General features: G+C 44.9%; 1 protein-coding gene across 1 annotated transcript in view; it reads right to left on the reverse strand.

The window, feature by feature from the left end:
* Window positions 1-497: 497 nt before the first annotated feature.
* The window catches only part of RPL27 (ribosomal protein L27), a 39,967-nt gene continuing 27,876 nt past the window's right edge, over window positions 498-12,588 (reverse strand). Inside the window, exon 4 of the mRNA XM_077459425.1 lies at window positions 498-610. Within this exon, the coding sequence (XP_077315551.1) occupies window positions 562-610 (49 nt within the window). The 3' untranslated portion in view covers window positions 498-561. The remainder of the gene's footprint in view (window positions 611-12,588) is intronic.

Raw genomic sequence — 12,588 nt, forward strand, 5'->3', positions numbered from 1 at the left:
GAGTGGTCTTGGGAGCTGGGAAGGGTGAAGGGTCACCACATATTTGTAACAGCGTGGAGAGAATTGACACTGCACTCACACATACAGGCGTTTCCCCAATATTAGGGGGGAAATATCTGCTCAAGCTCATTGGCTAGGGACAGTGTCTGAATGTTTGCACCCTAACTTCGTTTTTAATCTGTCAACAGTATTTAGGGTGTATGCATCTACCCTGCATGCCAATTTCATGCATGTCTCTACATGTATGCCCTGAACTTATGTGCCAGCCAAGTCCGTGCATTTTTGCCATCATAAGATCTCCCTGAGAATGTGTATAACAGGGCAGTGCAAGTCATTAAAGCTAACCACTTGCAGAAAGTAGATTGTGATCTGAAAAGGGAAAACAGATGGGCATGTGTACAGCAAGGAGAGCAGCCAGTGCGTAAGGATGTTTAACAAGTGTAGCGCTGAATGGGTATCCATACAGTACTTTTCTATAAAAATAATACTAGTTTACATAAAAGTAGACAAGCAGGTTTACTTTTTTCAAGACTTTTATTGGTATACCAAATGAACAGTGCTTTAGAACCGCAGCTTCTGGAAGAACCACTTGTTTTTGCCTGTCTTGTACCTGTAGATGTAAATAGCATGGTTAGTTTTTTGTTAAATGGGACAAAAGCGGTGTACTTTGATAAATTACACAGTAGTTTTATCAATTCAAAGTAGAATTCAATCAAGTACAGGCCTAAACTGTTCTGTACTTTCCCTTAACGTTTTGCTGCTACAGCCATTTTTTTTCCTGCACACATACTATAAAATGTACATTCATGTATTTAAGACAGTCTAGGTACACACACACACACACACACACACACGTTGCAGGAAACAAGACAATTACAGTGCTGGTTCCTGCATCTCATCTCCTGCAGGCAGTTCACACTGCCCTCTGAACAGCTGCGGGTGTCAATACATTGTTAATGGCACCCTGAGATCAGTTCACCAATTCGATCACCCCCCCCCCCCCCCCAGAAACCCTTCCCCACGCCACAAGTCCTCAGTTTTGTAACAAGCATTGCAGAACAGTGTGAAGCAGAGGGTGGCCTTGAAATTAAAACTGCACTACAATCAGTCCTTATATACCACCAACTACCCTCAAGTTTAGACCCAGAGAGGTTGGCATCTCTTCTGGTTCCAATAGCCCTTGGCTGGCTTTGATTCTGAAAGATCTCAACTAGTTGCTCCAATTACCAGGGAAGAGGTTCTTGCTGTAATTAACTGCCTCCAGATTTCCATGTAGCACATGGTAACATGCTGGCCCTCCGGCTGGCTGCTCCATTTACACATTGCCTGGAGTGGGGCTCTCCCACCCTCCACGGCACACGTTATCCTCATCCCCAAGACAGGTAAAGATCCTAAAATTATGCGCCTCCTTGCCATCCTAACAGTATCCTGAATCCTGCACAGATCAGCGTGCTGCTCTCCCGTAGTGGACAAGCTGTGAAGCCTATTGACTATGAGCAGGTCTTTTTCAGGGGGCCTCTATAAATACCAATATGAAGTGGCAGTGAGTTAACTACACAGTCCAGGCCAACCATCCCCCTTCAGACTGCAGATAACAGCCTTCCATCTACAAATGCCAGCAGAGCTCCATGGAAATCACAAGTTCGAGAGTAAACATCCCTGCCCTCCATTTTGGTTTATGAAAACGGATTTGATTTTTGTCATAGTACGTCAGTGGACAAAGTGTTTTTGTTTAGTTTTCATCACTGTAAAAATGCCAACTAAAAAATGTTTTATATAGTTGCCGAAATATTGGTTCTAGGGACATAAAATTACATTTAGTTTCTCTTTCTCCCCCCCACCTCTTACACTTAAAGGATCTGGAGCACCAGGGCAAAATGGAAACATCCCCAAAATGACCCCATTTTGGAACACAAACCCCAATGAATAATCTGTGAGGCATAATGCGTCTTTTGAATATAGTCAGGTCCATAAATATTGGGCAATTGACAATTCTAAATTTTTGGCTCTATACACCACAATGGATTTGAAAAGAGACAAACAAGGTGCGCTTTAACTGCAGACTTTCAGCTTTAATTTGAGGGTATTTACATCCAAATCAGGTGAACGGTGTAGAAATTACAGTTTGTATATGTGCCTCCCACTTTAAAGGGAACAAAAGTAATGGGACAATTGGCTGCTCAGCTGTTCCATGGCTAGGCGTGTTATTCCCTCATCCCATTTACAAGGAGCAGCTAACCCTCAAAATGAGAGCCAAAGAGCTGACACTATCAGCGAAGCAAGCCATCATTAGGCATCATTAGGCTGAAAAAACAAACCCATCAGAGATATAGCAAAAACATTAGGTGTGGCCAAATCAACTGAAACATCCTTAAAAAAAAAAAAAAAAAAAAAAAAAAAAAAAACACACACACCAGTGAGCGCCGCAACACCAAAAAAGTGAAGAAAAACACCCTTCACAACAGTTGGCCAGATAAAGAACACTCTCCAGGAGGTAGATGTATGTGTGTCAAAGTCAACAATCAAGAGAAGACTTCAGAGTGAATACAGAAGGTGCACAAGATGCAAACCACTGGTGAGCCTCAAAAACAGGAAGGTATAGTTCTGGAACATCATCCTATGGACAGATGAGACCAAGATCACTTGTGCCAGAGCGATGAGAAGAGCATGGAGAAGGAATGAACTGCTCATGATCCAAATCAGTGAAGCATGGTGGTGGTAAGGTCATGGCGTGGGCATGAATGGCTGCCAATGGAACTGGTTCTCTTGTATTTATTGATGTGACTGCTGACAAGCAGCAGGAAGAATTCTGAAGTGTTTCAGGCATTATCTGCTCATATTCAGCAAAATGTTTCAGAACTCATTGGACTGTGCTTCACAGTGCAGATGGACAATGATCCGAAGCATACTGCGAAATCAACCAAAGAGTTTAAGGGAACGAAGTGGGATGTTATGCAATGGCCAAGTCAATCACCTGACCCGAATCCGATTGAGCATGCATTTCACTTGAAGACAAAACTGAAGAGAAAATGCCAAGAATAGAGGTCGACCGATATTTGGCGTTTTTAGTTTATCGGCATAGGCCGATTGTGCTGTTAAAAAAGCCGATATCTTCAGTAATAGAAGTCAATGCAAGTTGCCTGAAGACATCAGTGAAGCCCTTTGCTCTTTTCTTGGCAGATTGCCAAGAAAAAAGCAAAGATACAATGTTTTTACTTATGAATGAATTCAACTCTGTGTAGAAGTTCAGTTTAACCATTTAACCACTTGCCGACTGCCGCACGACGATGTACGTCGACAGAATGGCACGGGCAGGCATAAGGGCTTACATGTACGTCCTTGCCTGCCCGCGGGTCGGGGGCCCGATCGGGCCCCCGCCCGGTGCCTGCGGCGGTCGGTATTCGTTCGGGAGCGATCCCGGACGAGGGGACGGCCATTCATTCATGGCCACCCCCTCGCGATCGCTCCCGACGAATGAAAATGCTCGGTGACATCACTTCCTCTCCTGTAATGTAAACACAGGCAGAGGAAGTGAAGTATTCTCTCCTCGTGTCGGTCTTTCGTTCCAGCACCGAGGAGAGAGGATCGTGAGTTGCACCCAACACTACACTTACAGTAGAACACGCCAGGCACACTTTTCACCCCCCTGATCACCCCTGCCCCCCCCAGTCACAGTGACACCAATTGCATATTTTTTTTTTGCATTGGTGTCATTTGTGACTGTAATAACTGTTAGGGCAGTTAGGGCTAGCCCCCCTTTAGCTCTAGGGTGCCCCCCTAACCCCCCCCAATAAAGGTTTAACCCCGTGATCACCCCCCGTCGCCAGTGTCACTAATAAGCGATCGTTTTTCTGATCGCTGTATTAGTGTCACAGGTGACGCTAGTTAGGCAGGTAGGTATTTAGGTTCGCTGCAGCTTTTTATAGCGTCAGGGACCCCCATATACTACCGCATATCCCCCTGATTGCCCCCCAGTTAACCCTTTCACCAGTGATCACCATATAACTGTTACAGGCGACGCTGGTTGGTTAGTTATTTTTTTTTTGTTTCAGGGCACCCGCCATTTATTACCTAATAAAGGTTTAACCCCCTGATCACCCGGCGGGTGATACAAGTTTGAGGGTCAGATAAGGCCTGCGTCGCCCCAGGGTCAGGTTAGTGCCAGTACCGCTAACACCCACGCGCAAAGCATACACCTCCCTTAGTAATATAGTATCTGATCAGATCTATATTAGCGTTGCCAGCATTTTAGGTTTCCCAAAACGCATTGTTAGCGGGATCAGCCCAGATACCTGCTAGCACCTGCGTTTAGCCCCTCCGCCAAGCCCAGCCCAGCCCACCCAAGTGCAGTATCGATCGATCACTGTCACTTACAAAACACAACACACATAACTGCAGCGTTCGCAGAGTCAGGCTTGATCCCTGCGATCGCTAACAGTTTTTTTTTGTAGCGTTTTGAAACAGTCGCTGACAGGCTAGGTGCTTTTTTTACCTGTGAGTCTCACTAGTGTACCCCTAAATTTAGAGCCCAAAATGGCAAAGCAAAGGTACACTAGTGAAGAGGCCTACACGTTTCTGAGCATGACAGATAGTGAAGAGGACGTCACTCATCTGTCAGATTCAGGCTCAGAATACGATCCTGTAGAGGACAGCGGCTCCATGACAGATAGCTCTGACGACGGAGATGAGGCCTCTGTTAGGGACAGGTGTGCCCGATCCCGAATGTATTCTGTTGAGGTGCATAAACCGCAGGCCACTCGTATGGAGCAGAGACGTACTAGAGCCGCTCATCCTTCTGGTGAACTGGCAAGCACCAGCGGCCTAGTACACCCTGGACCTACATCCAGCACTGCAGTAACACGTGGTGACGTGGCGAGTCCCATAAGTGCAGTTCAAGCTGGCGAGGTGGCAAGCACAAGTAGTGTCCCGCTGCCACCAAGAAGAAGACAGACAGGCCCGTCGTACCCATAGTGCCCTTCCTGCAGAATTCGCCAATCCTATTTGGGTGCCCACCACTTCTGCAGAACCCGTACTTCCCCCATTCACTGGCCAACCTGGCATTAACGTGGAAACAGTTGATTTTACGACACTTGACTTTTACTCACTGTTTTTCACCGAAGATCTCTATAGATCTATTGTGGACCAAACCAATTTGTACGCTGCTCAACACATCGCCACTATTCCCCAGTCCGCCCTTGCCAGACAATGGAAACCAGTTACGGTTTCCGAATTTAAAATCTTTCTGGGCCTCTCCCTCAACATGGGCATAACCAAAAAGAGTGAGTTGCGGTCATATTGGTCCACTGACCCAATTCACCATATGCGCGTGTTCTCTGCTTCCATGTCCAGGGCACGATACGAGCAGATTTTGCGGTTCATGCACTTCAGCGACAATGAACTCTGTCGTCCTCGTGGAGACCCTGAATACGATCGGCTCTACAAAATTCGGCCCCTCAAACCACTTCAACCAACGTTTTGCAGACTTGTTTACTCCCGATCAAGTTGTCTGCGTTGATGAGTCCCTGATTAAGTTTTCTGGTCGCTTGTCATTCAAACAATACGTCCCCAACAAGCGTTCCAGATACGGGGTCAAGATGTATAAGCTCTGTGACAGGGCCACAGGCTATACACGTAGTTTCATGGTTTATGAGGGTAAAGATAGTCACGTAGAGCCGGAGAACTGCCCTGACTACATAGGAAGCGCTGGCAAGCTAGTGTGGGACATGGTGTCACCCTTATTCGGAAAGGGGTACCACTTGTACGTGGACAATTATTACACAAGCGTGCCACTGTTTAGTCACTTGTTTGATCAGCAGATTGGAGCATGTGGCACCGTGCGACCTAATCGCCGGGGCTTTCCCCAGCGGCTTGTAGAGTCCCGTCTTAGGCTGGGGGAGAGAGCCTGCTTGCGCAGTAATAATTTGCTCGCTATGAAGTGGAGGGATAATAAGAATGTTTTCGTTCTTACCTCCCTTCATGCAGACACGACGGTCCAAATTCCTACGGCGACTGGTATTGTGGAGAAACCCCTCTGTGTCCACAAATATAACCTTAACATGGGAGGGGTGGACCTCAATGACCAGTTGTTGGCGCCGTATCTAGTTGCCCTTAAGTCCAGACGCTGGTACAAAAAAGTGTGTTTATTTATTCCAATTGGCTATACTGAATGCTTATGTACTACACAAAGCTTCAGGACGGACTGGATCCTTCCTCAAATTCCAGGAGGATATCGTCAGAGCCCTTCTGTATCCAGGCGGTGCTCCACCTCACCTTGCCCTACCAGATGCAGTAAGCCGGCTGCATGAGAGGCATTATTCTTATGTCCTCCCGAGTACCCCTACCCAACGAGCCCCCCAAAGAAAATGTCGTGTCTACAGAAAGCGCGGATTTAGGCGTGACACCCGTTCTTATTGTCCACGCTGTCCTGGCAATCCTGGTCTTTGTCAGGGTGAGTGTTTTGAACGCTACCATGAACTAGTTGAGTATTAGCGTAGGGTACAGCATTGCACAGGCTAGGCACACGTTCACAGGGTCTCCCAAGATGCCATCACATTTTGAGAGACCCAAACCGCTGGAACCGTTACAACAGAAGTGTTAAAGTTACATAAAAAAGTGTTAAAAAAGTAAAAAAACCAAAAACAAAAAAAATATAAAATAAAAAAACCAAAAATAGTTGGCGTTTTATTGTTCTCTCTCTCTCTATTGTTCTGCTCCTTTGTACTGTATTCTATTCTGCAATGTTTTATTGTTAACCATTTTTTGTTTTCAGGTACGCCATTCAGCTGTAGCGTGGATTTATTTATCTTGACAGCAACAGCGTTTGCTCCCACGATACGTAAAGCCACGACTCCAGCGCTGTCGGAGGTGATTTCACCACCACAGTTAAAAAAGAGCATATATGCCGAAGCATGGGGGCATAAGGGGTGGAGGAGCGATTTTGCTCCTAATGCCACGTACATACAGTCAAAATTCCGACGGAGGGCTTGCCCGTGGAAAAGTTTGAATGTATGTACATGGCATAACTTTTTGCCGGAGGATGCCCCCATGCTTCGGCATATATATATTTTAGGCACAGATTGTGTTAAATGTGTTATTTTTTGCTATTTTTTTTGTATTTGCTTTGCAGGTATGGTACGTCTTACTGTTATACTGTAATGTTACTTTGTTTTATTGTTAACCATCATTTGCTTAGCAGATACGCCATTCAGTTGCAGCGCGGATTTATTTATCTTGACAGCAACAGCGTTTGCTCCCATGATACATAAAGCCGCGACTCCAGCACTGTCGGGGGTGATTTCACCACCACAGTTAAAAAAAGAGCATATATGCCGAAGCATGGGGGCATAAGGGGTGGAGGAGCGATCTGCTCCTACCTTTTGCGGGAGGATGCCCCCATGCTTCGGCATATATAAATGGTGCATGTATGCCCACCATTAGAAGTGGGTGGATGAAGGGAGGTATCTAATGGTGGGCATACCCACCGATCAATATTTTTTTTTCGTTCAGCCCACAGGCTGCATGAAAAAAAAAAATTACAATAAGCTTCTAAATGTTGTGCATAAAATGCCAGGACAGTTCAAAACCTCCCCAAATGACCCCATTTTAGAAAGTAGACACCCCAAGCTATTTGCCGAGAGGCATGTCGAGTCCATGGAATATTTTATATTTTGACAAAAGTTGTGGAAAAAATACATTATTTTTTTTTTTGCACAAAGTTGTCATTAAATGATATATTGCTCAAACATGCCATGGTTATATGTAAAATTACACCCCAAAATACATTCTGTTGCTTCTCCTGAGTACGGGGATACCACAAGTGTGAGACCTTTTGGGAGCCTAACCGCGTACGGTACCCCAAAATCCAAGCACCACCTTCAGGATTTCTAAGGGTGTAAATTTTTGATTTCATTCCTCACTGCCTATCACAGTTTCGGAGGCCATGGAATGCCCAGATAGCACAAAATCCCCCCAAGTGACCCCATTTTGGAAAGGAGACACCCCAAGCTATTTGCCGAGAGGTATGGTTAGTATTTTGCAGACCTTCATTTTTGTCACAAAGTTTTGAAAATTGAAAAAAAGAAAAAAAATATACATTATTTTTTTTTTCTTCATTTTCAAAAACAAATGAGAGCTGCAAAATACTCATCATGCCTCTCGGCAAATAGCTTGGGGTGTCTACTTTCCAAAATGGGGTCATTTTGGGGGGTTTTGTGCCATTTTGGCATTTTATGGCCTTCAAAACTGTGATAGGTAGTGAGGTGTGAAATCAAATATTTACACCCTTAGAAATCCTGAAGGCGGTTCTTGGTTTTCGGGGCCCCGTACGCGACTAGGCTCCCAAAAAGTCCCACACATGTGGTATCCCTGTACTCAGGAGAAGCAGCAGAATTTATTTTGGGGTGTCATTTCACATATGCCCCTGGCATGTGTGAGCAATATATCATTTAGTGACAACTTTGTGAAAAAAAAATAAAAAAAAAATAAAAGTTTGTACTTTTCCCGCAACTTGTGGCAAAATATAAAATATTCCATGGACTCAACATGCCTCTCAGCAAATAGCTTGGGGTGTCTTTCTAAAATGGGGTCATTTGTGGGGGTTTTGTGCCATCTTGGCATTTTATGGCCTTCAAAACTGTGATAGGTAGTGAGGAGTAAAATGACATATGTATGCCCTTAGAAATCCTGAAGGCGGTGCTTGGCTTTCGGGGCCCCGTACGCGGCTAGGCTTCCAAAAAGTCGACCACATGTGGTATCCCCGTACTCAGGAGAAGCAGCAGAATGTATTTTGGGGTACAATTCCACATATAACCATGGCATGTGTGAGCAATATATCATTTAGTGACAACTTTGTAAAAAAAAAAAAAAAATTTTTTTGTCATTATTCAATCGCTTGCGGCAAAAAAATAAAATATTCAATGGGCTCAACATGCCTCTTATCAATTTCCTTAGGGTGTCTACTTTCCAAAATGGGGTCATTTGGGGGGGTTTTGTACTGCCCTGCCATTTTACCACCTCAAGAAATGAGATAGGCAGTCAAACTAAAAGCTGCGTGAATTCCAGAAAATGTACCTTAGTTTGTAGATGTGACAACTTTTGCGCAAACCAATAAATATACAATTATTGACTTTTTTTACCAAAGACATGTGGCTGAATACATTTTGGCCTAAATGTATGACTAAAATTGAGTTTATTGGATTTTTCTAACAAAAAGTAAAAAATATCATTTTCTTTCAAAATTTGCGGTCTTTTTACGTTTATATCGCAAAAAATAAAAATCGCAGAGGCAATCAAATACCATCAAAAGAAAGCTCTATTTGTGGGAAGAAAAGGACGCAAATTTCGTTTGGGTACAACATTGCATGACCGCGCAATTACCAGTTAAAGCAGCGCAGTGCCAAAGTGTAAAAAGACCTCTGGTCATTTACCAGCAAAATGGTCCGGTCTGAAGGTGGTTAAAGAGGAAGTAAACCCTGATGGGTTTACTTCCTCTTTTTTTCCCTGCAAAGGTAAAGCATAATGGACTACTATGCATCGCATAGTAGCTCATTATGTGTCACTTACCTGACACAGGAGCCAGCGAAGTCGCCGCTGATCCCTGTAGTCCGCCGCGTCCATCTTGCTGGTGGCGTCTCGCAGCTCCGACCAATGACAGCGGCGCAACCGCGATGACGTCACTCCCGCGCATGCGCACGGGAGTCGCGCCTCGCAGCTCCGTTGCTGTCATACGGCGAAGCCGCGATGACGTCACTCCCGCGCATGCGCACGGGAGTCGACAAATTTGGCAAATCCATTCTTGGATTTGCCGCATTTAGTGCGCCTGCGCGCCGCTGTCTACGGCGCATGCGCCGTAGACAGCGGTGCCCATTTTCGGGCAAATATCTCCTAAACCATATAGGTTTAGGAGATATTGCTTGGACCTACAGGTAAGCCTTAATCTAGGCTTACCTATAGGTCCAAGTTGTTTGGAAGGGTTTACTTCCCTTTTAAAGACTAAATCTTTTGACACGATGCTTACAAATAAAAATCCTGTATTTTCTGCTAGAAAATCACTTAAGCGCATTTGGGAAAAAAAAAAAGTAAAGTTAGTTTATTTTTTTCGTCCAAAACTTTTGATTACCTGTTTTTGTGTATTTTAATCTCCCTTTTTTTAATCTAAATTATACATACAGGTGAACTGATTGGATGTTTGTTTTGTTTAATAAATGTTTATATGTAAGAAATTCTGTATCACTTAAGGCTGCTTTCACACTGGAGTGGGCAGGTGACGACGGTAAAACGCTGCCAGTTCGGCTGCTAGCGGGGCACTTATAATCCAGCTAGGGGCCGAGGAAGGGGTTAAATGTGCCCGTGAAGCGCCGCTGCCAAATGCATTGCAGGTGCTTCGGCAGCGGTGCCCATTCATTTCAATGGGCAGGAGTGGTATACACCACTCCAAAGATGCTGCTTGCAGGACTTAACATCCTACCAGCGCATCTCCTCAGTGTGAAAGCACTCGGGCTTCCACACTGACTGCAAGGGAGCAGTTTTGCAGGCACTTTGCAGGTGCTATTTTTAGCCCAAAAGTGCCTGAAAAACACTCCCGTGTGAAATGTTTCTAACTGTTAGATTTTATGAGATGGAGAAAAAATAAATCGGCCTAACATATCGGCAATTTCTAAATATCGGTATCGGCCAGAGACAAACCCATATCGGTCGACCTCTACCCAAGAACAAGCAGGAACTGAAGACAGTTGCACTAGAGGCCTGGCAGGCCATCACCAGGGATGAAACCCAGCGTCTGGTGATGTCTATGCATTCCAGACTTCAGGCTGTAATTGAACAGAATTTGCAACCAAGTATTAAAGAGGAAGTAAACCCTGATGAGTTTACTTCCTCTTTCATTCCCTGCAAAGGCAAAGCATAATGGACTACTATGCATCGCATAGTAGCCCATTATGTGTCACTTACCTGACACAGGAGCCAGCGAAGTCGCCGCTGTCCCCTGTAGTCCGCCGCATCCATCTTGCTGGTGGCGTCTCGCAGCTGTCATTCGGCGGAGCCGCGATGACGTCTCTCCCGCGCATGTGCACGGGAGCCGACACGGGTGGCAGATCCATTGTTGGAAATGCCGCGCTCAGTGTGCCTGCGCGTCGCTGTCTACGGCGCATGCGCCGTAGACAGCGGTGCCTGTCTTCAGGCAAATATCTCCTAAACCGTATAGGTTTAGGAGATATTTCTTGGACCTACAGGTAAGCCTTAATCTAGGCTTACCTGTAGGTCAAAGTGGTTTGTAAGGGTTTACAACCACTTTAAAAAGTGAGTTTGATGGATGAGTGTTAATCTGTCCCATTAGTTTTGGTCCCTTAAAAAGTGGGAGGCACATATACAAACTGTTGTAATTCCTACACCGTTCACCAGATTTGGATGCAAATACCCTCAAATTAAAGCTGAAAGCCTGCCGTTAAAAGCACATCTTGTTTGCTTTCAAATCCATTGTGGAAGTGTATAGAGCCAAAAAGATTAGAATTGTGATGATGTCCCAATATTTATGGACCTATAATTTTTTTCGAAAATGTGGAAAGAAAAAAAGGTTTTAACACACAAAGTTGTTCATATATAGGATATTTCTAGCATGAACATAGCAAAAATGAGTTTGCCACAGCATGGCCACATTCAGAGGCTCAACATGCACCATCAGGTGTGCTAAGGGCATACATTTCAAATATATATTTGACTACCCATTACACTTTAAGACACTGTAGTGGTATGGATGAGCACTGAGGTGGCGCAGATGATCACTTCAGATCCAGCCCACAGCACTGCTGTATCTGGTGTAACCTATTCTGTGTGAGGATAGGGGAGGAGCTGGACCAGACATGCTCCAGTTTGTTGACAACTGATCGCTCCATCATTGAACAGAATGATCACATGTTAAAGGGCTGCTGTCATAGGCCCTTTACCTGTTCCATGACGAACCGGGTCCAGAGGACCCGACTGTCAGGACGTTCCCAGGTGCGCAATTCTGGGAGAATGTCATTGTATGCCCCCCCCCCCCCCCAGTTATCCAATCTAGCTGTAAACTATAAGATAATTTAATCTTTGGTTGGCAGAGTCTAACAGGGCACAGGCCCATTCTTCCTCAGTTCTTTAATTTTTACAGGGAGATGTTGTGGTTAAGGATTGTAAAAAAGGTAACATACATGTCTATACTTACCTGCTCTGTGCAATGGCATGACAAACTATATAAAAATACGCTGTTTACACTGAATAGGACTTGTTTTGCAGCAATCATGCTTGAATGTCACAAATTGATCACTATGCCATAGTTCACAATATTGCGAACACAGACATTGCATGTGATTTGCACCACATTGCTGTGCAATGTGAATTCAGCCACACAGTTGCATGGCTGAACTTTCGTTGGATTTGCACGAAAAAGGTGCAAGAACCTTTTTAACCCCCCACCCCCGGAATCGGATTGCATGGGTTATCCAATTCCTGTCCAAATTCAGTTTGCATTGCGATCTGCAAACAGATCTGTTGACCCGCAGGGGTTCGCAAAGGGCAGTGTGACCTGCCTGCAAAGGAGATGCGATGCAGAAACCGGCA

The sequence above is a fragment of the Lithobates pipiens genome, unplaced genomic scaffold, assembly GCF_037356315.1.
Source record: "Lithobates pipiens isolate NorthernLeopardFrog02 unplaced genomic scaffold, aLitPip1_a1.2 Scaffold_28, whole genome shotgun sequence".
In the NCBI taxonomy this organism is placed as follows: domain Eukaryota; kingdom Metazoa; phylum Chordata; class Amphibia; order Anura; family Ranidae; genus Lithobates; species Lithobates pipiens.